Below are 25,294 nucleotides of genomic sequence, written 5' to 3' on the forward strand. Positions count from 1 at the left end.
TCTGTGTATCAGGGATTATTCTAGTTGACTAATAATCACTGCAATTATCCACTGAACAGCTCTTACTTGACAACCATGTCAAACACTTACTTTGTTCCTTACCATATGAACTATTATTACCCTCCGAATGCACACGGCTCAGGTTTTTCACCTGTTGTTTATTTGACAAGTGTATGCCGTGACCTCATGAAAACACAAGATTATTGTTATCTATGTATTGTTATTGTTATCTATTTATTGATTATTGTTATCTATTTGTTATCTATGCTATTTGTAAGAGTGAATTATTTTGTACTAAGAAGCTCCACATGCAGTCTTCCTGCAGTGTATTTAATTGTTTTAAGGGATTGGGTTTCTCTTGACCCAAACCTACCACAATCCATCCCAAACAGACTACATCCAGTCAACATGACAGTCATTCTTGTGTAGCCAGAAACACTTTGATCAGGCAATGTATTGAAATGATCTCATCATGGTGAGAAGCTGCCTCTTCAGATTCAGCAAGGGAAGTGTGGAATACTAAATGAGGTTTAAACATTGCACTCCAAATCAGTGAGCCAATCAGAGTCACAGAGAATCCCTGAGTGAGGACATCTCTTATACCATGTACATAAGTGTAGCTGGAGCTAACTGAAAAGATTTGGAATACAGCAATCAGCCACAGTCTTTAGGGCAGAAGGTAGCCTAGCGGTTAGAGCGTTAGGCCAGTAACCAAAAGCTTTCTGGTTTGAATACCCGAGCCGACAAGATGAAAAATCTGTTGATGTACCCTTGAGCAAAGCCACTTAACCCTAATTTGCTCCAAGGGTGCTGTACTACTATGGCTGACCCTGTAAAACAACACATTTCACTGTACCTAACTGGTGTGTGACAATATAGCATATATACTGTATATTTAAAAAATACAATCTGCTCCTGGTGCCTTTGAATACCGCAAGCAGCCACAGTCTTTCATCACCCATGCTGGTGAGAAATAGAAAGAATGTGAGCAGGGCCTTTATTCCATTCATTCTATTAACCTAGCTAATAGAGTCATTTAGAAATAACTGAAAGAATCTGAATCAGGCCTTTATTCCATTCATTCTATTAACTAGGTAATAGAGTCATTTAGAAATAACTGAAAGAATCTGAGCAGGGCCTTTATTCCATTCATTCTATTAACCTAGCTAATAGAGTCATTTAGAAATAACTGGGGCAAATTGGTTTGAAGTATTAACGCTGCATTGAATTTATACTAATATTTGAGAAATATGAAAACGATCTATTTGAAATCGTGCCTAAAACTAAAAACATTTCCTGGGGTCATTTCAAACATAAAGAAGAGTACTTACACTTATCTGACATGTATGTCAAAGAATAAAATGATCAGATATCTCCGAGCACTTAGTTTCTTTACCAGTCTAGACTCAGTCAGACAGTGTGAGCTCCAGAGCTAAATGCCTACGTGGGGTGTGTAATTGCAGTAGTAGGTCAATGGGCAATAGACTACTATTCCCTTATTCAATCAAAGTTTTGCAGAGAGGGGGCCTTGGAGTCATACAGAGTTGACTAAATTAACTCTCATCTGGGGAGGCCAAACGTTGTTTTTTATCAGCCTGGGGAGAACAAATGTATTTTGTGTGTGGTTTTTTGTTATTTTTTATATTCAATTTAGTTCAACACATCGACTGACAAGGACACTCGGACTGCTGTTTCAGTTAAATCACCCTCATCTGCAAATCAGTGGCTCGCCTTATTTCCATGTTACTAAGCTAACATGTTTATTTCCTGAAGAGCAGCTTGCTTTGTGTTTGGACTGTCTGCCTATGAACAATGATGCTGCTTGTTTGTACTTTCAAACATCTATTTCTAATGAATCATCACACTACTAGGCCAACACACATCTATTCTATTTTATCTCATCTATTATGAGATAAAGACAGGAAATTAGGTTTGTGTTGGTGCCTGTGGCATTGGTTGTAGTGGATTTTCTGAAGTATTTACTTTCTGCCGCAGTTGGATCTTTTGTTTGGACTAAAACAATAGTATGCTTATCATTTACAACAACAAAAAACGTGGTTAAACAGAAACATGAATGTTGACTGATGGTATATGGTGTTGTTTAAAAAAAAATCTATGATACTAATACACTGATTGAGATAAAGCCAGAAATTGTTTTTTGATCAAATAAAAAGATACCAGTGGACATGACAAAGACATAATTATTACCATCATCGTGTGTCTTGTCAGTCCAACGGTTCCTATGAATACAAATATTATCTTAGAATGCATGTGTAAAATTCAAAGCATGTTATCTTGACTTCTTCAGAATTTAATGTTCAAACCTAGGCCAGTGAATCAGACAAGATATGCATTTTTGTCCACAAAGCCCCTGTGTCTTTGTGTCCTGAGATATAGTAGGGGAGACCGGGGATGGTTGTAACACTTCTCACCTTTTCATCCGCGTCTCAGAGATCGTTTATGGTAGTMTATTCAAAACATGATACAAACAACCTACATCTATCCTTTACCAATTGGTGAGGTTATTATACATGTAAATCAAACTGCAAATGCACGGTGTTGTCTTAAATACAAGGAGTGAAGTGTTACAATCTACCCCATGGTCTGGGTTAGCTGTAAGTGCTTGGGGTGAATTGTAACAGATTGAAAAAGACCATGAGAGCAACATTGCCGTGTTGAACCTTTTGTTTGGCAGAAATAATAATAAATATAAATAATAAAATGTTTATTTTTTTACCCTCCACTAAATGGTATTTCTCAACCAAACAACAACTACGCTAAACTAAACACCTGAACGTTTGTGGTGTGTGTGTCTCCTGTATATGTGTGTGTGTACTGTGTGCTGTACTGGGGTACAGGCTTGGTGGGCCCATCATTTGCATTCCCAGAACTCTGCACCGAGACCTCCTTGGACTTGAAAGTGTTAAAGGGCTCCATGCACACAATGCAGAAGTTTTCCTCGTATAGAGGAATCTGAATCTTCTGCTTCAGTGTGATTTGTCTTGGCTTTTCTCTCAGGCAGGATTGTTTTTAGTTGTTATTCAGTAAGATTTGGCTTGGCTTGCTTCTTTCCAGCAGTTTTGTTAGGCAGGGCTGAGTGCTTGACTTGTTATGCTCTTCTTCCAGTACCTGCTTGGGTGAATCCATCAAAATCACAGTTTTTCTTCTTTTCCTACCCCTTGTTGTAATTTTCCTGGGCCCTGCTTTTGGGAAGGGGCGTACATCAACTGGGTTGAAATCAGAAGAGTAATCAGGTGTTTCCCAGCCACAGCCTGATACATGTGGGGAGGTGCCCTGTGAAATGTCTGGAGAGGTGCCCTGTGAAGTGGTTGGAGAGACGGCCTGGAAAGCAACTGGAGAGGTGCCCTGTGAAGTGGTTGGAGAGACGGCCTGGAAGGCAGCTGGAGAGGTGCCCTGTGAAGTGGTTGGAGAAGTGGCCTGGAAGGCAGCTGGAGAGGTGCCCTGTGAAGTGGAAGGTCAACTTGTGGAGGGGTGTTGGAGAGGAGTGGCTCTGGTTTTGAGATAGGTCACTCAGCTTGAGGGTAGGTATGTCTATCGGCTTGTAGGAAGTGGGTTTCTGGGGGAGAAGTGCCTGGAAGTGCCTTCCATAGGGATCTGGAGAGGGGATGGCCCCCCATAGTGGACAGTCGGCTCTTGATGGAGAAGTGACCAGGGAACGGCATGTCTGGAGAAGGATGACGATACTCGTAAGAAGTGGTATGAGAAAAGAAGATTGTTGAACACAGAGAGGAACAAAAGAAAAAGACTGGGGAGAGGTGCCCTGTGAAGTGGTTGGAGAAGTGGCCTTGGAAGGCAGCTGGAGAGGTGCCGACTGTGAAGTGGTTGGAGAAGTGGCCTGGAAGGCAGCTGGAGAGGTGCCCCCTGGGTGATATGATAGGTCTGTGAGAAGTTAGAGACACACTGGAAGAGAGACATAGACTTTGGACGAGGCGTTGCCCTGTGAAGTGGTTGGAGAAGTGGCCTGGAAGGCAGCTGGAGAGGTGCCCTGTGAAGTGGTTGGAGAAGTGGCCTGGAAGGCAGCTGGAGAGGTGGGCTGGATAGCAGTGGGCACAGTGGGCATAAATCAGCTGCCCTCAAGAGATACTCTGACAGCTTCTGCTCCTGCTTTTCCATGAAGACCCTGTTTCCACTACTGTAGCCTACATGAGGAAGCTCTCTCAACCCCTTCTCCAGTAGCTTCTTTTTCGCTTTGCAGAATCTGTACAGCATTACATGACATATGCCATACAACTTTGCAACCGATCTGATTGACTTCCCCTACTTTGCTACATAATTTGATGCTCTTTTCAAAGTGTGAAGAGGTACTCCCTGTCTGTCTTTCTTTTCCACTATCTAGGCATGCTGATATGAAAAGAAAACATGTACCAAAAACATCCAGCTTTACTCAGGGTAGGTTTAAACATTTTCTCACAAGTTGTTACCACTACCCCTGACCCTTGTAGCCCTTAGCTAGCTTCCATTTTAGATAAATGTTAAAACTTTAGCATTGCTAACTTGACTCAAATATCCCTACACAGACTGGTTAGAAACATGACATAAGTTTGGTGAATGGAACTACAAAGCAGTTGATGCCATCACAAAAACACAATTGGTCAAAATAATTACTTTCTTACTTCAAAAAAAGTTTATCACAGGGACTTGCTTTTAAACATGAGGGTTCAGGACTAAACTGAGCATGTGCACAGTGAATCCCGTAATTCTACCTCTCTCCTGATTGGAGGAATTGCAAGTGTTACAACTGTCCCATGTTACAACCATCCCCGGTCTCCCCTATACACAACAGCTACTGTATACCTGAATATATCATAATGTGAATGAAATGCCTCTGGTAGTTAGTTCCCCAATTCTGAACCTGAAAGGAATCAGGTAGGACAAAATATGATCTTGCATTTTCCAGCTATAATCTGGAAGTGGGTGTAGTAGTCATTTAGTCCATGTAAGGTATGTCTTTTGTCATTAACTGTGCATTTCTTCACCCGAAGCTGCATCACTGGTAAGTCTCCCTGGGAAATTCAAGCCCTGCTGTGATGTTGTCCCTATCTGTGACTGGCAGGCTGTCTGGGTCTGACTCATGCCCAGACATGTGTCTTGTCATTCCCAACTCTGATGTAAGCACAATGAAGCTCTGGGATGCCACTCCTTCTTACAAACGGTGTGTGGTTATGCTTAAGAAACAATGTGTGTAGCCCTACTGTAATATTTAGGTAAGGGATGAACGCAGACAGTCTGTACATTATCTGGAAATAATGAAGGATGTGGTAAGGACGACCGACAAGGCCCCTTTTAAATAAAATTAAAATATACTAATAGTCTCTCCTTACGTTCATAACAAAATGCACCAAGTCTGGAACAGCTTCTACCCCCAAGCCATAAGACTTCTAAACAAGACGGCTAAATAGCTAATCAAATGGCTTGACAATGCTACCTGCATTGACTCTAAACTAACTTTCTTGCACTGACTCTATGCACACACACTGTACTCTACCCACATGCTCACACATACTTACACTGACACCCCAACACACACATACACACACACTACATACGCCCACACAATTATAACATGCACACACATGCATAATGACACCTCACATACACACACACACACTTTCACACTCACCACATACGCTGCTAACACTGTCTATTATCTAACCGGTTGCCTAGTCACTTTACCCCGACATTACCTATATGTACAGTACATATAGTAGCTACGTCAACTACTTCATACCCCTGCACATCGACTCGGTACTGGTACTCCCTGTATATAGCCATGTTATTTCTCCTCCCTATATATTGCCATAATATTTTTTGTCATTATTTCGATTCATTATTCACTGTATTTATACCTCGGGTCACCATTAAACACTTTTCTTTAKATTTTTATCTTTACCTCTYCATTGTTGGAAAAGGACTCGTAAGTAAGCATTTCACTGTTAGCCTACAACTGTTCTCTACGACGCATGTGACAAAGAAATTTGACCTGATTTTATTATGAAAACGTTACATCTGTCGGGAAGCTGTGGGACAAAAGGATTATGAGGAACAATTATACCYGTGTGCTGGTTTTTACATGAATGATTCGTTGGATGTATCAGGATTTGATAAAGTTACTAGAACAGATCGTACATCATATACAGCGCATTTGGAAAGCATTCAGACCCCTTGACTTTTTCCACATTTTGTTACGTTACAGCCTTATTCTAAAATAGATCAAATAAAAAATGTTTCTCATCAATCTCCACACAACACCCCATAATGACAAAGCAAAAACAGGTTTTAGATTTTTTTGCAAATGTATTAAACCTAAATACAGAAATACCTTACTTACTTATTCAGGCTCTTTGCTATTAGGCTCAAKATTTAGCTCAGGTGCATCCTGTTTCCACTGATCATCTTTGAGATGTTTCCACAAACTTCATTAGAGTCCACCTGTCGTAAATTCAATTGATTGGACATGATTTGGAAAGGTGCACACCTGTCTATATAAGGTCCCATAGTTGACAGGGCATGTCAGAGCAAAAACCAAGCCATGAGGTCGAAGGAATTGTCCGTAAAGCTCCGAGACAGGATTGTGTAGTGGCACAGATCTGGGGAAGGGTACCAAAACATTTCTGCAGCATTGAAGGTCCCCAAGAACACAGTTGCCTCCATCATTCTTAAATGAAAGAAGTTGGGAACCACCAAGACTCTTCCTTAAGCTGGCCACCTGGCCAAACTGAGCAATCGGGGGTGAAGGGCATYGGTCAGGGAGGTGACGATGGTCACTCTGACAGAGCTCCAGAGTTCCTCTGTGGAGATGGGAGAACCTTCCAGAAGGACAACCATCTCTGCAGTTCTCCACCAATCAGGCCTTTATGGTAGAGTAGCCAGATGGAACCTACCCCTCAGTAAAAGGCACATAACAGTCTGCTTGGAGTTTGCCAAACGGCACCTAAGGGGCTATTAGACCATGAGACAAAGTTCTCTGGTCTGATGAAACAAAGATTGAACTCTTTGGACTGAATGCCAAGCGTCACATCTGGAGGAAACTCTTTCACCATCCCTACGGTGAAGGTGGCGAGAAAGATGGCGCCGGAGAGGATGGCTGCTGTTTTATTAGCTCTTAACCAACCATGCTATTTTGTTTGTTTTTTCGCATTGTTTGTAAATTATTTTGTACATATGTTGCTGCTACCGTCTCTTATGACTGAAAATAGCTTCTGGACATCAGAACAGCGATTGCTCACCTCGAATTGGACAAATAATTTTTCTTTAATGAGTTGGACGGGATATACTCCAAACACCCAAACAGGCCCTCATCATTCGCTGGAGAAAGAAACTGAGATGTTGCGGATAGAGATCGGGGTATTTTATGAGAATCAGGCGAAGAGTGGCTAATCTGCCTTTGCCATTCGTACTGTTGGTTAACGTTCAATCGCTGGAAAATAAATGGGATGTACTGAAAGCACGTATATCCTACCAACGGGACATTAAAAACTGTAATATCTTATGTTTCACCYAGTCGTGGCTGAACGACGACATTAATAACATACAGTTGGCAGGTTATACACTCTATCTGTAGGATGGAACAGCAGCCTCTTGTAAGACACGGGGTGTCTAGGCTACCTTTACTCCACACACAGAGATGCGTACAAAGCTCTCCCTCGCCCTCCATTTGGCAAATCTGACCATAATTCTATCCTCCTGATTCCTGCTTACAAGCAAAAATTAAAGCAGGAAGCACCAGTGACTCGGTCTATAAAAAAGTGGTCAGATGAAGCAGATGCTAAACTACAGGACTGTTGTGTTAGCACAGACTGGAACATGTTCCGAGATTCTTCCGATGGTATTGAGGAGTACACCACATCAGTCACTGGCTTCATCAATAAGTGTGTCGATGACGTCATCCCCACAGTGACTATACGTGCATACCCCAACCAGAAGCCATGGATTACAGGCAATATTCATACTGAGCGAAAGGGTAGAGCTGAAGCTTTCAAGGAGCGGGATTCTAACCCGGAAGCTTATAAGTAATCTCGCTATGCCCTCCGACGAACCATCAAACAGGCAAAATGTCAATACAGGAATAAGATCGAATCGTACTACACCGGCTCCGACGCTCGTCGGATGTGGCAGGGCTTGCAAACTATTACAGACTACAAAGGCAATCACAGCCGAGAGCTGCCCAGTGACACGAGCCAACCAGACGAGCTAAATACATGTTATGCTAAATAACTTCTATGCTCACTTTGAGGCAAGCAACACTGAAACATGCATGAGAGCATCAGCTGTTCTGGACGAATGTGTGATCACGCTCTCCGCAGCCGATGTGAGTAAGACCTTTAAACAGGTCAATATTCACAAGGCCGCAGGGCCAGACTGATTACCAGGACGTGTACTCCAAGCACGTGCTGACCAACTGGCAAGTGTCTTCACTGACATTTTCAACCTCTCCCTGTCTGAGTCTGTAATACCAACATGTTTCAAGCAGACCACCATAGTCCCTGTGCCCAAGAACACTAAGGTAACCTGCCAAAATGACTACCGACCCGTAGCACTCACATCTGTAGCCATGAAATGCTTTGAAAGGCTGGTCATGGCTCACATTAACACCATTATCCCAAAAACCCTAGGCCCACTCCAATTTGCATACCGCCCCAACAGATCCACAGATGATGCAATCTCTATTGCACTAGACACTGCCCTTTCACACCTGGACAAAAGGAACACCTATGTGAGAATGCTTTTCATTGACTACATCTCAGTGTTCAACACCATAGTGCCCTCAAAGCTCATCACTAAGCTAAGGACCCTGGGACTAAACACCTCTCTCTGCAACTGGATCCTGGACATCCTGACGGGCCACCCTCAGGTGGTAAGGGTAGGTAACAACACATCCGCCGCGCTGATCTTCAACACGGGGACCCCTCAGGGGTGCATGCTCAGTCCCCTCCTGTACTCCCTGTGTTACGCAGGCCTCTATGAAGAGGGAATGCAACACCCTGCTACAACTCAACTCTCCGTGAAGTGAAGGAGGTATGGACTGTAGGTGTGAGTAAGGATGACAAAAGGCAGAGAATTGTACCGTTTACAAGGAATTTATTCCGTCACACGGGAATTTTGGGGAAAAGGGGCTGGACGGAACCAAAGCACAGAAAGTAAATATCAAAGCCCCCTCTCCTACCTTACCTGCCTACCCACTACTTACCTAACTTAGCACCACCTGGMGCGCTAACCAAAATACAGGGGGTGGTCCGCCCAGGTCTTTCCTAGTGTGCCTAGACAGTGAATATACTACGGGTATATGTATGCCCGCGGGCCTCTTGCCTAAGCACTCCCTAGGTGCCTTCCCCTTCCCCCCTGGGAACAACTGAATCAGAATTATCCAAATGTAATTAAACAATTTCAAGAATCAAAAACACAGTTCCATTAGCACACACATACCAAAAATACTTAACAAAACCTGTCTCTGAGCCACAACCAAGACAGGACATCAAATCAGCTCTCTCTCTCAGCAACAACCACAGAACATAACCATCTCTGTTAGCAACCACCAACATAATGACCCTCAGCCATCAACCTCCTCTCTCAGCAATGATCTCTCAGCAATGATCTGTCTGCAATGATCTTTCTTTTTGAGCAACAGAACACTGGTTTTTACATAGCTTCAGAAGGCATTGGTAATTGGAGACAGCTGCGTCCTGACGAGGGGGCGGGGTCAGCTCTCCAATTAGCCATGGAGTCGACCAATCAGCTGCTTGGGGGGGATTTCAGGAAGCCATCCTGAAACACACACCTAACAAACCACAACACAGAAACTGGGGAACGTAACAACTCATGACTGCACGGCCAGGCCAGACTCCAACACCATTATTAAGTTTGCCGATGACACAACAGTGGTAGGCCTGATCACCGACAACGATGAGACAGCCTATAGGGAGGAGGTCAGAGACCTGACTGTGTGGTGCAAGGACAACAACCTCTCCCTCAACGTGATCAAGACAAAGGAGATGATTGTGTACTACAGGAAAAGYAGTACGCCCCTATTCTCATCGATGGGGCTGAAGTGGAGCAGGTTGAGAGCTTCAAGTTCCTTGGCGTCCACATCACCAACAAACTAGCATGGTTCAAGCACACCAAGACCATCATGACGAGGGCACGACAAAACCTATTCCCCCTCAGGAGATTGAAAAGATTTGGCATGGGTCCTCAGATCCTCAAAAGGTTTTACAGCGGCACTATCGAGAGCATCCTGACGGAGTGCGTCACAGCCTGATATGGTAACTGCTCGGCCTCCAACCGCAAGGCACTACAGAGGATAGTGCGTATGGTCCAGTACATCACCGGGGCCAAGCTCCCTGCCATCCAGGACCTCTATACCAGGCGATGTCAGAGGAAGGCCCTAAAAATGGTTAAAGACTTCAGCCATAGACTGTTCTCTCTGATACCGCACGGCAAGCGGTACCGGAGCGCCAAGTCTAGGTCCAAGAGGCTTATAAACAGCTTCTACCTGCTAAGCCATAAGACTCCTGAACATCTAATCAAATGAATACCCAGACTATTTGCATTGCCCCCCCCGCCCCCCTCTTCTAAAGCTGCTGCTACTCTCTGTTATTATCTATGCATCGTCACTTTAATAACTCTACCTACATGTACATATTACCTCAATTACATTGACACCGGTGACGCTGCACATTGACTCGGTACCCCRTGTATATAGCCCCGCTATTGTTATTTACTGCTGCTATTTAATTATTTGTTATTCTTCTCTCTTACATTTTTTAGGCATTTTATTAAAACTGCATTGTTGGTGAAGGGCTTGAAAGTAAGCATTTCACTGCATGGTCTACACCTGTTGTATTCGACGCATGTGACAAATAACATTTTATTTTATTTGAATTGAAGCATGGTGGCGGTTGCATCATGCTGTGGGGATGTTTTTCAGCGACAGGGACTGGGGGACTAGTCATGATCGAGGGAAAGATGAACGGAGGAAAGTACAGAGAGATCCTTTATGAAAACCTGCTCTAGAGCGCTCAGGACCTCAGAATGAGGCGAAGGTTCACTTTCCAACAGGACAACAACCCAAAGCACACAGCCAAGACAATGCAGGAGTGGCTTCGGGACAAGTCTCTGAATGTCCTTGAGTGGCCCAGCCAGAGACCGGACTTGAACCCGATCGAACATCTCTATAAATAGCTGTGCAGAAACGCTCCCCATCCAAACTGACAGAGCTTGAGAGGATCTTCAGAGAAGAATGGGAGAAACTCCCCAAATACAGGTGTGCCAAGCTTGTAGCATCATACCCAAGAATACTTGAGGCTGTAATAGTTGCCAAAGGAGCTTTAACAAAGTACAGAGTAAACGGTCTGAATACTTATGTAACTGTGATATTTCATTTTTTAAATTTGAAACACATTCACAAAATTGTCTAAAAACCTGTTTTTGCTTTGTCATTATGTGTTATTGTGTGTAGATTGATACATTTTAGAATAAGGCTGTAACGTAACAAAATGTGGAAKAAGTCAAGGGGTCTGAATCAGTGTGTATCTGATTGGATGTTGAAGAGAAATAAAAGGATGAATTCGAGGCTGAAAGAAGTGACGTTGACGAGCATTACATTGACTAAAGAGTCCAGACTTAAAACAATTAATTCAGAGGAGATGTGCTCAGGGTTCCCATACACAGTCTAATAATTTCAGTTTCTATCGTTCTGCATCAGACGAGGTTAATGAATTTTTAGTGACCTATAGCTCTTCTCCAGAGGGATGTTTTGAGTTAAGGTAATTTAGTTATTTTGAGCACAATTATACTGTGTTCATGACATCTCATAAATTCATAAATACGAGCATATGGAAAAAATCCACTTAAACCCCCCTCCATCTTGTAATTACTAGTGGGAAACTTATCTATCATACCTGTGCTCCGACTTCTCCCACATTGTGAACTCCGACATCACATACTAAGGGAATTAACTTGATAACAGCATTTTCAGCAGAAAATATGTTAGATGTTACACACAAAAAACAAATATACAAAGATATACAAAAATAGCATTCATAAAAACCAATCTATTCCTATGGTTTTTGAACACTATACTGTAACTTATTTCCGAGCATGATAGCTGTACTTTTCTTTAATGGATGATGCAACTTGTTCGCCATTAGCCAATCGACGCTCTCAACGAGTCCACATTTAGACCATTTAGCTAGGCCTAGGACCCCTAGACTTAGCGTGAGCAGCAATATCATTAGGCTAGCTAGATGGTTTCGTAATATATGAGGGCTCGTCCAGGATGCTCTGGATTGATACAATGTATATGTTTTTAGTTTTATATGTACAATTAAACACAAAAACTACATTTTAACTGTTTAACATATTTAGTGTTGACAATACCCCAAAAAGACAGGATATTCCAAATTTGACCTATGAACATCAATAGCTGTAGCTGTAACGGCTGTCTAATGCCTCCTCCTCGGATGAGGAGAAGGAGTAAGGGTCGGACCAAAATGCAGCGTTGTATGTAGACATAATGCAGTTTATTAAAGTAAAGTCGAAACACGAAAACACTTAAACAAACTACAAAACAAATAAACGATGTAGACAGACCTGGACTTGATTGCTTACAAATAAACGAAGAACGCACGAACAGGAACAGACTACATACACGAACGACAAAACGAAACAGTCCCGTGTGGTAAAACATACAGACACAGGAGACAACCACCCACAAACAAACAGTGAGAACACCCTACCTTAATATGGTTCTCAATCAGAGGAAACGTCAAACACCTGCCTCTAATTGAGAACCATATCAGGCAACACATTAACCCCAACATAGAAACACAAAACATAGACTACCCACCCAGCTCACGTCCTGACCAACTAAACAAAGTAAAACAAAGGAAAAATAAGGTCAGGAACGTGACATAACCCCCCCCCTTAAGGTGTGAACTCCGGGCGCACCAGCATAAAGTCTAGTGGAGGGTCTGTGTGGGCGTCTGTCCACGGTGGCGGCTCTGGAGCTGGTCGTGGTCCCCACCCCACCATAGTCACTACCCGCTTTCGTAGCCTCCTCAAAATGACCACCCTCCAAATTAACCCCACTAGATTAAGGGGCAGCACCAGACTAAGGGGCAGCACCGGACTGAGGGGCAACACCGGAATGAGGGGCGACACCGGAATGAGAGGGCCGACGACCTGCAGCCCAATAGTAGGCCAACGACACCTGTATAAAGGGAGAGAGAGCGGACAACAAACGGAACCAATAACAAGCGGCAGCATCACGGACTCAATAGGGCAGCTCCGGACTCTAGGGCAGCTCCGGACTCTAGGGCAGCTCCGGACTTCTAGGGCAGCTCCGGATCTTAGGGCAGCTCGCGACTCTAGGCAGTCCGGACTCTAGGGCAGCTCCGGACTCTAGGGCAGCTCCGGACTTAGGGCAGCTCCGGACTGGGCAGCTCCGGACTAGCAGCTCATGACTGGAGGGCAGCTCATGACTGAGGAGCTCATGACTGGAGGGCAGCTCATGACTGGAGGGCAGCTCATGACTGGAGGCAGCTCATGACTGAGGCAGCTCATGACTGTCTGGTGGCTCATGACTGCTCTGGCGGCTCTGGCGCTCCTGACTGTCTGGCGGCCTGGCGGCTCCTGACTGTCTGGCGGCTCTGGCGGCTCCTGGACTGTCTCTGGCGGCTCTCTGCGCGGCTCCTGACTGTCTGGCGGCTCTGGCGGCTCCTGACTGGCTGGCGGCTCTGGGGCTCCTGACTGGCTGCGGCTCTGGCCGACTGGCTGCGCTGGCGGCTCCTACTGGCTGGCGGCTCTGGCGGCTCCTGACTGGCTGGCGGCTCTGGCGGCTCCTGACTGCTGGCGGCTCTGCGGGCTCCTGACTGATGGCGGCTCTGGCGCGCTCCTGACTGGCTGGCGGCTCTGGCGGCTCTGGCGGCTCCTGACTGACGGACGGCTCAATGGCTCGGGACAGACGGGGCGGCTCTGAAGGCTCTGGGCAGACGGACGGCTCAGATGCGCTGGGCAGACGGACGGCTCAGATGGCGCTGGGCAGACGGACGGCTCAGATGCGCTGGGCAGACGGATGACTCAGATGCGCGGGCAGACGGATGGCTCAGATGGCGCTGGGCAATGGATGGCTCAGATGGCGCTGGCAGACGGATGGCTCAGATGGCCTGGGCAGACGATGCTCAGATGGCTGGCCGACGATGCAGATGGCGCTGGGCAGACGGATGGCTCAGACGGCGCTGGGCAGACGGATGGCTCAGACTGCGCTGGCGACGAGGTCAGACTGCGCAGACAGATGCAGGCAGCTCAGACGGCGCTGGGCAGACGAGCAGTGCAGGCGGCGTAGGCAGGCAGGCAGTACAGACGGTGCTGGGCAGCGGCATGCAGCGCGTTGGGCAGACGGCCGACTCTGACCTGCTGAGGCGCACAGTGAGGCCTGGTGCGTGGTGCCGGAACTGGTGGTACCGGACTGAGGCACGCACCTCAGGGCGAGTGCGGAGAAGGAACAGTGCGTACAGGCTCTGGAGACGCACAGGAGGCTTGATGCGTGGTGCCGGAACTGGAGGCACTGGGCTGGAGACACGCACCACAGGGAGAGTGCGTGGAGGAGGAACAGGGCTCTGGAGACGCACTGGAAGCCTGGTACGTGGTGTCGGCACTGATGGTACTGGGCTGGGGCCACGCACCAAAGGCGAGTGCGGGTGCTGGAACTGGAGGTACTGGGCTGGGGCGGGAAGGTGGCGCCGATATACCGACCGTGCAGGCGTACTGGCTCCCTTGAGCACTGAGCCTGCCGAACCTACCTGGTTGAATGCTCCCCGTAGCCCGACCGGAGGTGGAATAACCCGCACTGGGCTGTGTAGGCGAACCGGGGACACCATTCGTAAGGCTGGTGCCATGTACACCGGCCCGAGGAGGCGTACTGGAGGCCAGATATGTTGAGCCGGCTTCATGGCACTTGGCTCAATGCTCATTCTAGCCCGCCCAGTGCGGGGAGGTGGAATAACCCGCACCGGGCTATGCACACGTAGAGGAGACACCGTGCGCTCTTCCGCATAACACGGTGTCTGCCCGTACTCCCGCTCTCCACGGTAAGCATGGGAAGTGGGCACAGGTTTCCTACCTGCCCTCGCCACACTACCCTTTAGCCCCCCCCCCAAACATTTTGGATGAGCTCTCGGGTTTCAGCCGCTCTGCCTTGCAAGCGCCTCATAATGCCGCCTCTCCGCTTTTGATGCCTCCAGCTCCGCTTTGGGGCGGCGACACTCCTCTGGCTCTGCCCAGGGTCCTTCTCCGTCTAGAATCTCCTCCCATGTCCATCCTCCTTGTACCACTGCTGCTTGCTGCTGCCCGTTTCCACGCTGCTTGGTCCGGGTTTGGTGGTGATTCTGTAACGGTTTTCTTCCATAGTTGAAGGAGAGGACCAAAATGCAGCGCGGTTAGTGTTCAACATGTTTAATCTGACAATAAATGGGAACACTATACAAACAACAAAATAACAAATGTGAAAACCGAGACAGACCTATCTGGTCAGAACACAAACACAGAGACAGGAAACAATCACCTGTCACGACTTCAACCGAGGCAGGCTCTCCTTCCCGTTCGGGTGGCGCTCGGCGGTCGTCGTCACCGGCCTACTAGCTGCCACTGACTCTTTCCTCCCCCTCCTTATGTGGTATTTGTTACACCTGTGTTCAGTTAAGTGGGTAATTAGTATGGCTTTATTGTCAGCCAGCCCGTAGGCGTCTTTGTGCGGGATTGTTACTTTGTAAACCTTTTGGATTTCGGGAGTGGAGATTGTATTTGTGGACTGGGATTGTGGCTCGGTCGTTGCGAACCGTGTATGTTCACCCAGTTCGTCCCGTGTTGGACATTGTGTTGGACAGTTGGGGATTAAAGACTCAACTTATTGAAGCTCTGCTGTTTCCTGCGTTTGACTTCGCACCCCCCCCGACACCCAGGTCGTTACACACCCACAAAATCCCAACACAAAACAAGCCTCCTATATATGATTCTCAATCAGGGACAACGATTACCAGCTGCCTCTGATTGAGAACCATATTAGGCTGGACACAGAAACAGACAAACTAGACACACAACATAGAATTCCCACCCAGCTCACGTCCTGACCAACACTAAACAAGCAAAACACATAATAACTCTGGTCAGGACGTTACAGTAGCAGGTGTAATAAGCTGAGTRTGCTGTAAAACTTTGGTGCACATTTCAAAATTGGAAATTTTCGTACGTGCCAAGTTGGAGGTAGAAATTCCTTTATCCGGATGTTTTAATTACACAACCAAAATGTAATGCTTAAGGCCTTTACTTTGTGCAGTTTTCAGAGACTGAATAGCTCAACTGATGGCAACCGACTCACACATGTTACAGGATGACTTTTAATTCCCATTCAAAGCAAAGTAAAAACATGTAAACATATTTATGACTCATTGACAGTCAATGCCATAGACACAAAACAAAAATGTGCATCAGAGTTGTATCTTTCTTTAGAATTTGTTGGGCTGTTTCTAGCCTAAAGCACAAATACCTCAATTCGTCAACAGCCTTAATTCGTCGGGGCATGACTCTACAATGTGTCAAAAGTGTTCCACAGGGATGGTTGCCCATATTGACTCCAATGCTTCCCACAGTTGTGTCAAGTTGGCTGGATGTCCTTTGGGTGGTGGACAATTCTTGATACACATGTACATTCTTGAAACTGTTGAGTGTGAAAAACCCAACAGCGTTYCAGTTCTTGACACAAACCAGAGCGCCTGGCACCTAGTACCATACCCCGTTCAAAAGCACTTAATTTTTTGTCTAGCCTATTCACCCTCTGAATGACACACATACACAATCCCATGTCTCAACTGTCTCAAGGCCTAAAACTCCTTCTTTAACCTGTCTCCTCCCCTTCATCTACACTTATTGGAGTGGCTTTAACAAGTGACATCAATAAGGGATCATAGCTTTCACCTGGATTTACCTGATCTATGTCAATGGAAAGCGCAGTTGTTCTTAATGTTTTGTATACTCGATGTACAATAGATATACAATCAACATACGCTGGTTGACTTGAGTGAGGATGTATGTGATAATATTTTTCTCCTTCAACAAATATGAATTAGCTGAATTAGCATTTGACATACAGTATTAGAACTAGCGATACCCAGTAGATTCAGAAAGTAAACAGCATAGTGGGTCAATTTCCGTAACAACTAAGAGTGTTGAAGCGCGAGGCTCAACCCCTCCTCTGTTTTGATGCCAAGGCTACCACGCTGGGAACAGTGTGAAGTGAACCCCTGCACAAGCACAGATACTGCGTGTGAAGTCTTGCATCTCGCTCATCTCAATATCTGAGGTGCTGTGTGTGGCAACGTCATTTCGCTGAGTCTACCTTTAACATGTGCAATTGTAGCTGTCCATCATTTTGAATATAGCAGTCCAAACTTAAAGATTGTTTTTAATCATATCAACAACACATTTTTRTAAATATTCAAATGGATGTTGACAACTCTGTTGGATTTCTTCAATGTCTGTTCAGTGGTTCTCTATATTAGAATGCWAATTTTTGAGGCCTATCGTCGTTAAAGAAAACCTCTGAATGGATCGGAGAGCCGCTTGATAAGCCTTTAGAGCAGGATTCCCCAACTGAACAGGTGATTTTATTTGACCCCCCCCAAAAAAGTGTTTTATTGTTGGACATATGACTGTTAAAACACCAGCAAATCATCTCCAGGTGATTTTCATTTTGGAAATCCAAAGTATTCCCACGTATAATAGAGAGATACACTATATATGCGGTYTATAAAATTGAGCACACGGCCATGCAATCTCCATAGACAAACATTGGCAATAGAATGGGACTTACTGAAGAGCTGTGACTTTCAATGTGGCACCGTCATAGGATGCTACCTTTTCAACAAGTCAGTTCTTCAAATTTCTTCCCTGTTAGAGCTACCCTAGTCAACTGTAAGTGCTGTTATTGTGAATTGGAAATGTCTAGGAGCAACAATGGCTCAGCCGCGAAGTGGTAGGCCACACAAGCTCACAGAGCAGGACCACAGAGTGCTGAAGCGCGCAGTGCGTACAAATCTGTCCTCGATTGCAACACTCACTACCGAGTTCCAAGCTGCCTCTGGAAGCAACGTCAGATCATGAACTGTTAGTTGGGACCTTCATGAAATCGGTTTCAATGGCCGAGCAACAGCACACAAGCTTAAGATCACTATGCGCAATGCCAAGCGTCGGCGTGGAGTGGTGGTGTAAAACTCGCTGCCATGGGACTCAGGAGAAGTGGAAACYCGTTCTCTGGAGTGATGAATCATGCTTCATCATCTGGTCGTCCAACAGACAAATCTGGATTTGGCAGATGCCAGGAAAATACTACCTGCCCCAATGTATGCCAACTGTAAAGTTTGGTGGAACAGGAACAATGGTCTGGGGCTGTTATTCATGGTTTGGGCTAAGTCCCTTAGTTCCAGTGAYGGGAAATCTTAACGCTACAGCATGCAATGACATTCTAGACGATTCTGTGCTTCCAACTTTGTGGCAACAGTTTGGGGAAGTGTCACACCCTGATCTGTTTCACCTGTCTTTGTGATTGTCTCCACCCCCCTCCAAGTGTCGCCCATCTTCCACATTATCCCCTGTGTATTTATACCTGTGTTCTCTGTTTGTCCGTTGCCAGTTCGTCTTGTTTGTCAAGTCAACCAATATTTCTGTGTCAGCTCCTGCTTTTCCCCAGTCTCTCTTTTCTCGTTCTCCTGGTTTTTGACCCTTGCCTGTTCTGACCCTGTACCCACCTGACCACTCTGCCTGCCCCTGACCCTGCCTGCCGTCCTGTACCMTTGCCCCTGTTGCTGTAATGAACATTGTTACTTCGACATGTTCTGCATCTGGGTCTTACCTTGATACCTGATAGGGAAGGCCCTTTCCTGTTTCAGCATGACAATTCCCCCYTGCACAAGGTGAGGTCCATACAGAAWTGGTTTGTCGAGATCGGATGAATTGGAACYCCGACTGCGAGCCAGGCCTAATCGCCCAAAATCAGTGCCCGACCTCACTAATGCCCTTGTGGCTGAATGGAAGCAGGTCCCCACAGCAATGTTCCAACATRTAGTGGAAAGCCTTCCCAGAAGAGTGGATGCTGTTAATGCCCATGATTTTGGAATGAGATGTTCGCCGAGCAGGTGTCCACATACTRRTGGTCATGTAGTGTAGATGTAATAGCATATAAATGTAAGCAAGGTTTTAAATMATTATATTTTTGTCAAATATTAMATCTGTTTGGGCTTCTTGCAGTGAATTTGCAGTCTACAAATTATTGGTTATAATTTTTGGCCCCCCGACCATCCACTCAAGAAACAAAATGGCCTGTGGCTGAATCTAGTTGATGATCCCTGCTTTAGAGATTGAAATTCTCTGTGGATGTGCGCAGTTTCGTTCGGGAATATCGAGGATTGACGGAAAAAAATACAAGAGGAAAAAGTCTATTTAACATGCATGGTGCAATCAGAACTAAATATAGTAGCAACTATGGTCGCCACTGTAATTAACTTGATCTAGGCTTCTTGTCTGGAGAAATGTGTCCACTGTTATGTAATTAAAACTGTAATTAACTATAATTTAGTTAATTGTATGTAGTGCAAAGTATTGACAACTCTGAAGTGGAAATGGGTAGAGAGATGCTGTAAAGTAGAATAACATATACAATTTGTCAAAATGAGAAARGTTTCAATTAGTTATGTTCTGAGTCAGTACAAAGAAATCACAGGGACACACAGGTACAACACCAACACCACATAGATGTACTTGCATTATGTATAATAAAATGTTTATTCGCATGTATTAAAAAGGTCAGTAATCAAATGAACTTTTTGAAAAGATGACAAAATATTTTATTCAATGTTGGAACAAACTAATTTATCCCAAAATACAAGTCAGAATGATTAAGTAATTATATCAATCACTTCAAAAAGGATTKTCTTTCATCCCAGTGGAGCATGTAGTTTTACAATCTCCAGAAAAATGTTGCATTCCATAAATGTTTATACAATAGCAAAAGCAGTTGAATTTATTGCATGCTGTCACATCTGCTAATAATGATCAGAAGTCCTCTTTGTCAATACTATAGGGAATGACTCTCTGTAACACTTTATTTGAAACGTCCGTAATAAACCATTAATAAGGCATTTATAAACWATTTATAATGCGATTACAAACAGTACTCACCATTTATTAATCATTACTCCCACATTCATAAATGTTAGCAAATATCCTGTGTTGTGTGCTTATTATTTTACCTGGTACTGCTGGAATGTCTACCAATGGCATGCCCATRTTTTTGTGAGAAATTACACTGGTCACTCAAAACATTGATAAGGTATTTGTAAAGCTTATATAGCACTCACTTTAGATTAGGGGCTGCAAAAAGACTTAATAACTAATGATTAGTAAAAGGTTTATAAATGTGGGAGTAAAGATTAATGGTTAACACACTTCATTAATGCCTTATAAATGGTTTATTACGGACACTTAAAATAAAGTGTTGCCTTAATTTCTACCCCGTTCTGTTTTGTCATCCATTTATGTCACAAAAAATTAAATGTGCGTCTCAAAGGCTTCCATCTTCACCTTGGTAAGGTTGAAAGAGGTCGCACCACCTTGCCAGGATCCATCTTTTGCAGGGTTAGCGTTCGGCTCCTCAGATTCAGTAATCAGCAGTGAGGAGATTGAGATGTTGTCTTCCTCTTCTGTTGTTAAGTTATTCTCACTGTTCWTCTCTGTGTTCAAGGCCAGGTTGCCAGAGCTTATGATGCCATCTGCCCCCAGCTTTCCCAAAAGTGTGTTTTCAAGCTACAGACAAAAAATATGATGTTACTGTTGAAAAAGAGARGTCAGTGTCTGTGCCAATGAGAAAATAATTATGAGCTGTGATTTCAGTAACTCTGCAAAACTACTGAAGATGTTATAATTGATTAGTAACATTCTTGTTACAGTTTAGTCTGCAGTTGAATTTGTTCAGAATTTTTATCCTCACAACCAGCATCTTAGGACACTGCAATGTGTMGTGGTATTTACTGTCACGGACCTACGGTAATTGACAATTATAGTCATTGATTGGACAGAGCACCAATTCACCTGCTCTCACAGACCCAAATCCATTGCAAATGGAAAAGCATCGACAGAAAATAAGCAAGGACTTCCAGAATTGCAGTTTTGTTAACAAAATTATGTTGAGACGTTATATAACCATTTAATCTATTAACTCCAATCTGGTGTGAGAGCTACTGAAACACTTGTTACAGASGACTGAAAAATACTTCTGTATTTTTTAAACCTCATGTTTTGAACTTGACGTGTCAATGTATGGTCCATATGGGCATTTTATTGAATTCRTATACGATTGACATGATATACATATGTGATGTTGTAAAACTTTTTTTGGGACCCCTCTTGGCTRGCTATTTTCAAAACTACTGGCTAAAAAGTACGCCCCATCCCGCCCCCGTTCCCTCCTGTCCCGCACCCCTGGAAGGCTCTTTCCCCAGAGCTAAACAGCCGGATCACGTTCTGCGCATGTGTTACTTAAACTTTACTTTATGCACACATTGTTTTGCATAGCTGCTGATCACCCTACCCTCACTTTACGTTTCTCACTTTATCCATCGTGAATGATAATTCTTCACATTTTGCCGGTGATACATCCATTCAGCATCTGCATGCCAACCATTTGATCTCAATCAGTTTCATTGGAAWATGCATTAAGATCTTCTTGAATTATGTACAGTGTCGTTTTGTGAGCAAATTCAGAGCCAAACGTTCCCGCGCCGTGTAGGCGGTAGYKTATGAGCCAGAGTTTGACTAAAACAACATGCCTGTCAATTGAAGTGATCAATCTGCCACACATAGGTTACAATGTTTGTGGGCCGTAAATGTGATTTTATTAAAGGTACAACAGAGAAAGGTTGTTTATAGTTACAACAGTTTGTACAACAGACAAAGACATCTGGTCATGTGCAGGGGGAYCATGGGTGGACTGGGATAAGAATTCGGKCCTGGCATTTTATCCACACCAACCCACAGCACTGCGCGCGCCACCAACTCACTGTGACCAAATCAMGGTTTCAGCGCCCCAAAATGTTACGTTTCAAGTGAGGTGACAATATAGAATGAGCTCTTTCTACGTTCATAGGCAACCTTTCCGTTTTTTAAGATCCATGACCTTGGCTGTCTACCTGATGACAGTCAGAGCAGGTCTCTTTACTGATGCRGCGATTTACTTTGAATTTGAGCATGCATGACCTCAGCTCAGCCTATCAGAAAACCGGGCCTTCCCATCTTGGTAGGGCCGTTGCCTTCTGATCAGCCAAAAGATTTCCTGACACACCGCCCCAGGTGGTGAAGTTAGGCAACATCACCTCCTCGACACTGATCCTCAATATGGGGACCCCATTAGGGTGCGTCCTCAGTCCGCTCCTCTACTCCCTGTATACCACGTCTGCGTGGCCTCACACAGGTCCAACTCCATTATCAAGTTCACTGACGACACGACAGTAGTAGGCCCGATTACCAACAACGACGAGACAGACTCCAYGGAGGAGGTAGGCACTCTGKCGGTGTGGTGKCAAGTAAACAACCTCTCCCTCAATGTTAGCAAAACAAAGAAGCTGATTATGGACTTCAGGAGGAACCAGGCTGAGRACGCCCCATCTCAATCAACGGGATCGCCGTGGAGACGGTCAAAAAGTTKAAGTTCCTCGGCGTACACATCTCTGAGGAGCTGAAATGGTCAAACCAAACGGACATCATGGTGAAGAATGTACAACAGCAACTCTTTAACCTCAGGAGGCTATAGAAATTGGGCATGTCCCCGAGGGCCCTCACAMTSTTCTACAGGAGCACCATCGAGAGCATACTGTCGGGCTGCATCACAGCCTGGTACAGCAACTRCAGGCTGTACCAGGCACTACAGAGGGTGGTACACTCAGCCGAACGCACCATTGGGTGCACACTGCCCGCCCTACAGGACACCTAAAACACCAGGTGTCGCAGGAAGGCCAATAYSATCATCAAGGWCCTCAGCTACCTGAACCATGGCCTGTTCTCCCCACTTCAATCACACAGGAGCATCATGGCTAAAACTAACAGACTGGCCAATAGCTTCTACCCCCAGAAACATCAGGCTGCTGAATAGCTCCCAACCCCCCTGCGCACTGTTGGAGCACAGAGCTTCACAATTTCACTGTACACTGCAACTACATCTGCGAACCTATGCATATGACTAAATAAAAATCTAATCCCAAAAATTATTGATTTGTATAATAGAGAAATTGCGTAAAAATATTTGCCAGATGGCCAATCCGCCACTGAGGGGAAGTGAGAACAGGAAAGAGGGAGCAGCAACAACCTACATTTTTTTTGCATCAAGTAGAGAATCCCTCACATGTGCAGAAGGTTCGGTTGTTTAGCTATGGGGAAGAGCAGCCACTCCGTAAAAGTAAAGAAAAACATCTGTAATGCATCTTTAAGTGAGGGAAGAAGCACTTCCAACTTTCATGATGCTATATCCTAGAAACAGTAGGTGACAACTTCAGGAAGCAAACATCAGATGAAAAAAGGAAGTAATGGCAATGCAAAGTCAACGGGGACAAGGCTGAAGGCCCTTTGTTAAAGTATTAAATAAGGTGTCTGTTAAGTGTCTGTTCAAGTCTGTCTCTGTGAAATAGTCTATTAATTGAGGTGCAAGAAAAGTAACCCAAACAACCTTGGTCCTGAGCATACAGCTGGATAAAGGAGCAATTACTGGACAAAGCACTGACATTAGCAATGCCATTAGCGTTGAATTTGTATAATGATTTTAATATATTCAGTAGTGCATTCTAAATACAAGGCTATTATGTCATAATAATACAAAGCATTCAAAAATGTCAGACTCCCCACTATGATTGCAGAATGGGTTATTTAATGCAGCGTCTCAACATAAGTCTCAATAGATGTTATATGTTACCTTTTTGGACATCAGCGCCTCATTCTCATGGATTGTCACAAACGGGTGAGTAGACTTTCAGTTTTGGCATCCAGAGTAGAACCACGGACCAAGAACAGAACAACAAGATAAAGAACAAATAATGAATAAGGGGTTCATTCAAATTGAATCTCGAAATATTCAAACACAGTACTCTCGTCATTGTTACCCAACAGAAATAATTATAATGGTTACAAAGAAAAAGTAACAAGGTACTCTCAAATATGAAATACATGCTCCATGAGTATATTGGAAACACCTGTCTGGGACCTAGAAATTGGATCCATACCCTTGTTTACAGCTTCAGTCATACTTGTATTGTCACTGCTGATGTTTCTGCCTTGGGGTGACTAGGACAGTGGACACTACGCAAACTAGAACACCACTACGAATTGGGGAATTCTTAAGAGCACAAATACCCTTCAAGAGACGTTCGCCGTATCAAAACATTGGCCTCCAGTTYACTATTCTGTTTACCTGTGCCTGTACTTAGAGTGGATAATTACTTTAAGAATAGTTAATGTACCTGCAGATTGACTGTAACGGTTTAGTGCTCGCTAGTGTAATGAATACGTGGCAATTTTGCTGCATGATGTATAAAACAAGATTTATTGTCATGACTTCCACCGAAGGTGGCTCCTCTCCCTGTTCGGGCGGCGCTCGGCGSTCGTCYTCGCCAGTCTACTAGCTGCCACGATCCCTTTTCTTTTTRGTTTGGTTTTGTCTGTCTTGTGTTCACCTGTGTCTAGTTTAGGCTAATCAGTGGGGTATTTATCTCGCCCTACACGCTAGGTTTTGTGCGGGATTGTMTGTGTATCTGTCGTTGGTTTGGGTTGCGTTTTGCTTGTTCTGTTAAACAGGTGTTTTCACGGGACTGTTTTCCCGCACGTTAGTTTAGTCAGAGGAGTGGTTTCCTCCGTGTTCMACTGGACTGCGTTCCTGTTTCTTAGTGGCTGCTGTTGTGGTCCTGTTGTGGTCCTGTTGTGGTCCTGTTGTGGTCCTGTTGTGGTCCTGTTGTGGTCCTGTTGTGGTCCTGTTGTGGTCCTGTTGTGGTCTTGTGCCTGTTCTGTTGATGGACTTGTAATAAAACGCCCTTCTTGAAATTCTTACTKTCCTGCGCCTGACTCCACACCCACCTCTCCTAGGGAGAATCTGACATTTATTCAATAAATTAAAACAAAAGCGTGCCACAAATAACAATGAACACAACCCATGACAAAAAGGATCTCAGTGTGACTGGTCTATAATAAA

The 25,294-nt window shown here is 44.7% G+C and overlaps 1 protein-coding gene across 3 annotated transcripts in view; it reads right to left on the reverse strand.

The window, feature by feature from the left end:
• Positions 1–19,800: 19,800 nt before the first annotated feature.
• mlip (muscular LMNA-interacting protein) overlaps positions 19,801–25,294 on the reverse strand; it is a 53,902-nt gene continuing 48,408 nt past the window's right edge. For all 3 annotated transcript variants that reach the window (XM_023993647.2, XM_023993650.2, XM_023993649.2), the window contains exons 12-13: positions 24,026–24,079; positions 19,801–20,871 (exon numbers count right to left, since the gene is read on the reverse strand). In XM_023993647.2, the coding sequence (XP_023849415.1) occupies positions 20,617–20,871; positions 24,026–24,079 (309 nt within the window). In that variant the 3' untranslated portion in view covers positions 19,801–20,616. The remainder of the gene's footprint in view (positions 20,872–24,025; positions 24,080–25,294) is intronic.

This window comes from Salvelinus sp. IW2-2015, linkage group LG8 (assembly GCF_002910315.2).
Source record: "Salvelinus sp. IW2-2015 linkage group LG8, ASM291031v2, whole genome shotgun sequence".
In the NCBI taxonomy this organism is placed as follows: Eukaryota; Metazoa; Chordata; class Actinopteri; order Salmoniformes; family Salmonidae; genus Salvelinus; species Salvelinus sp. IW2-2015.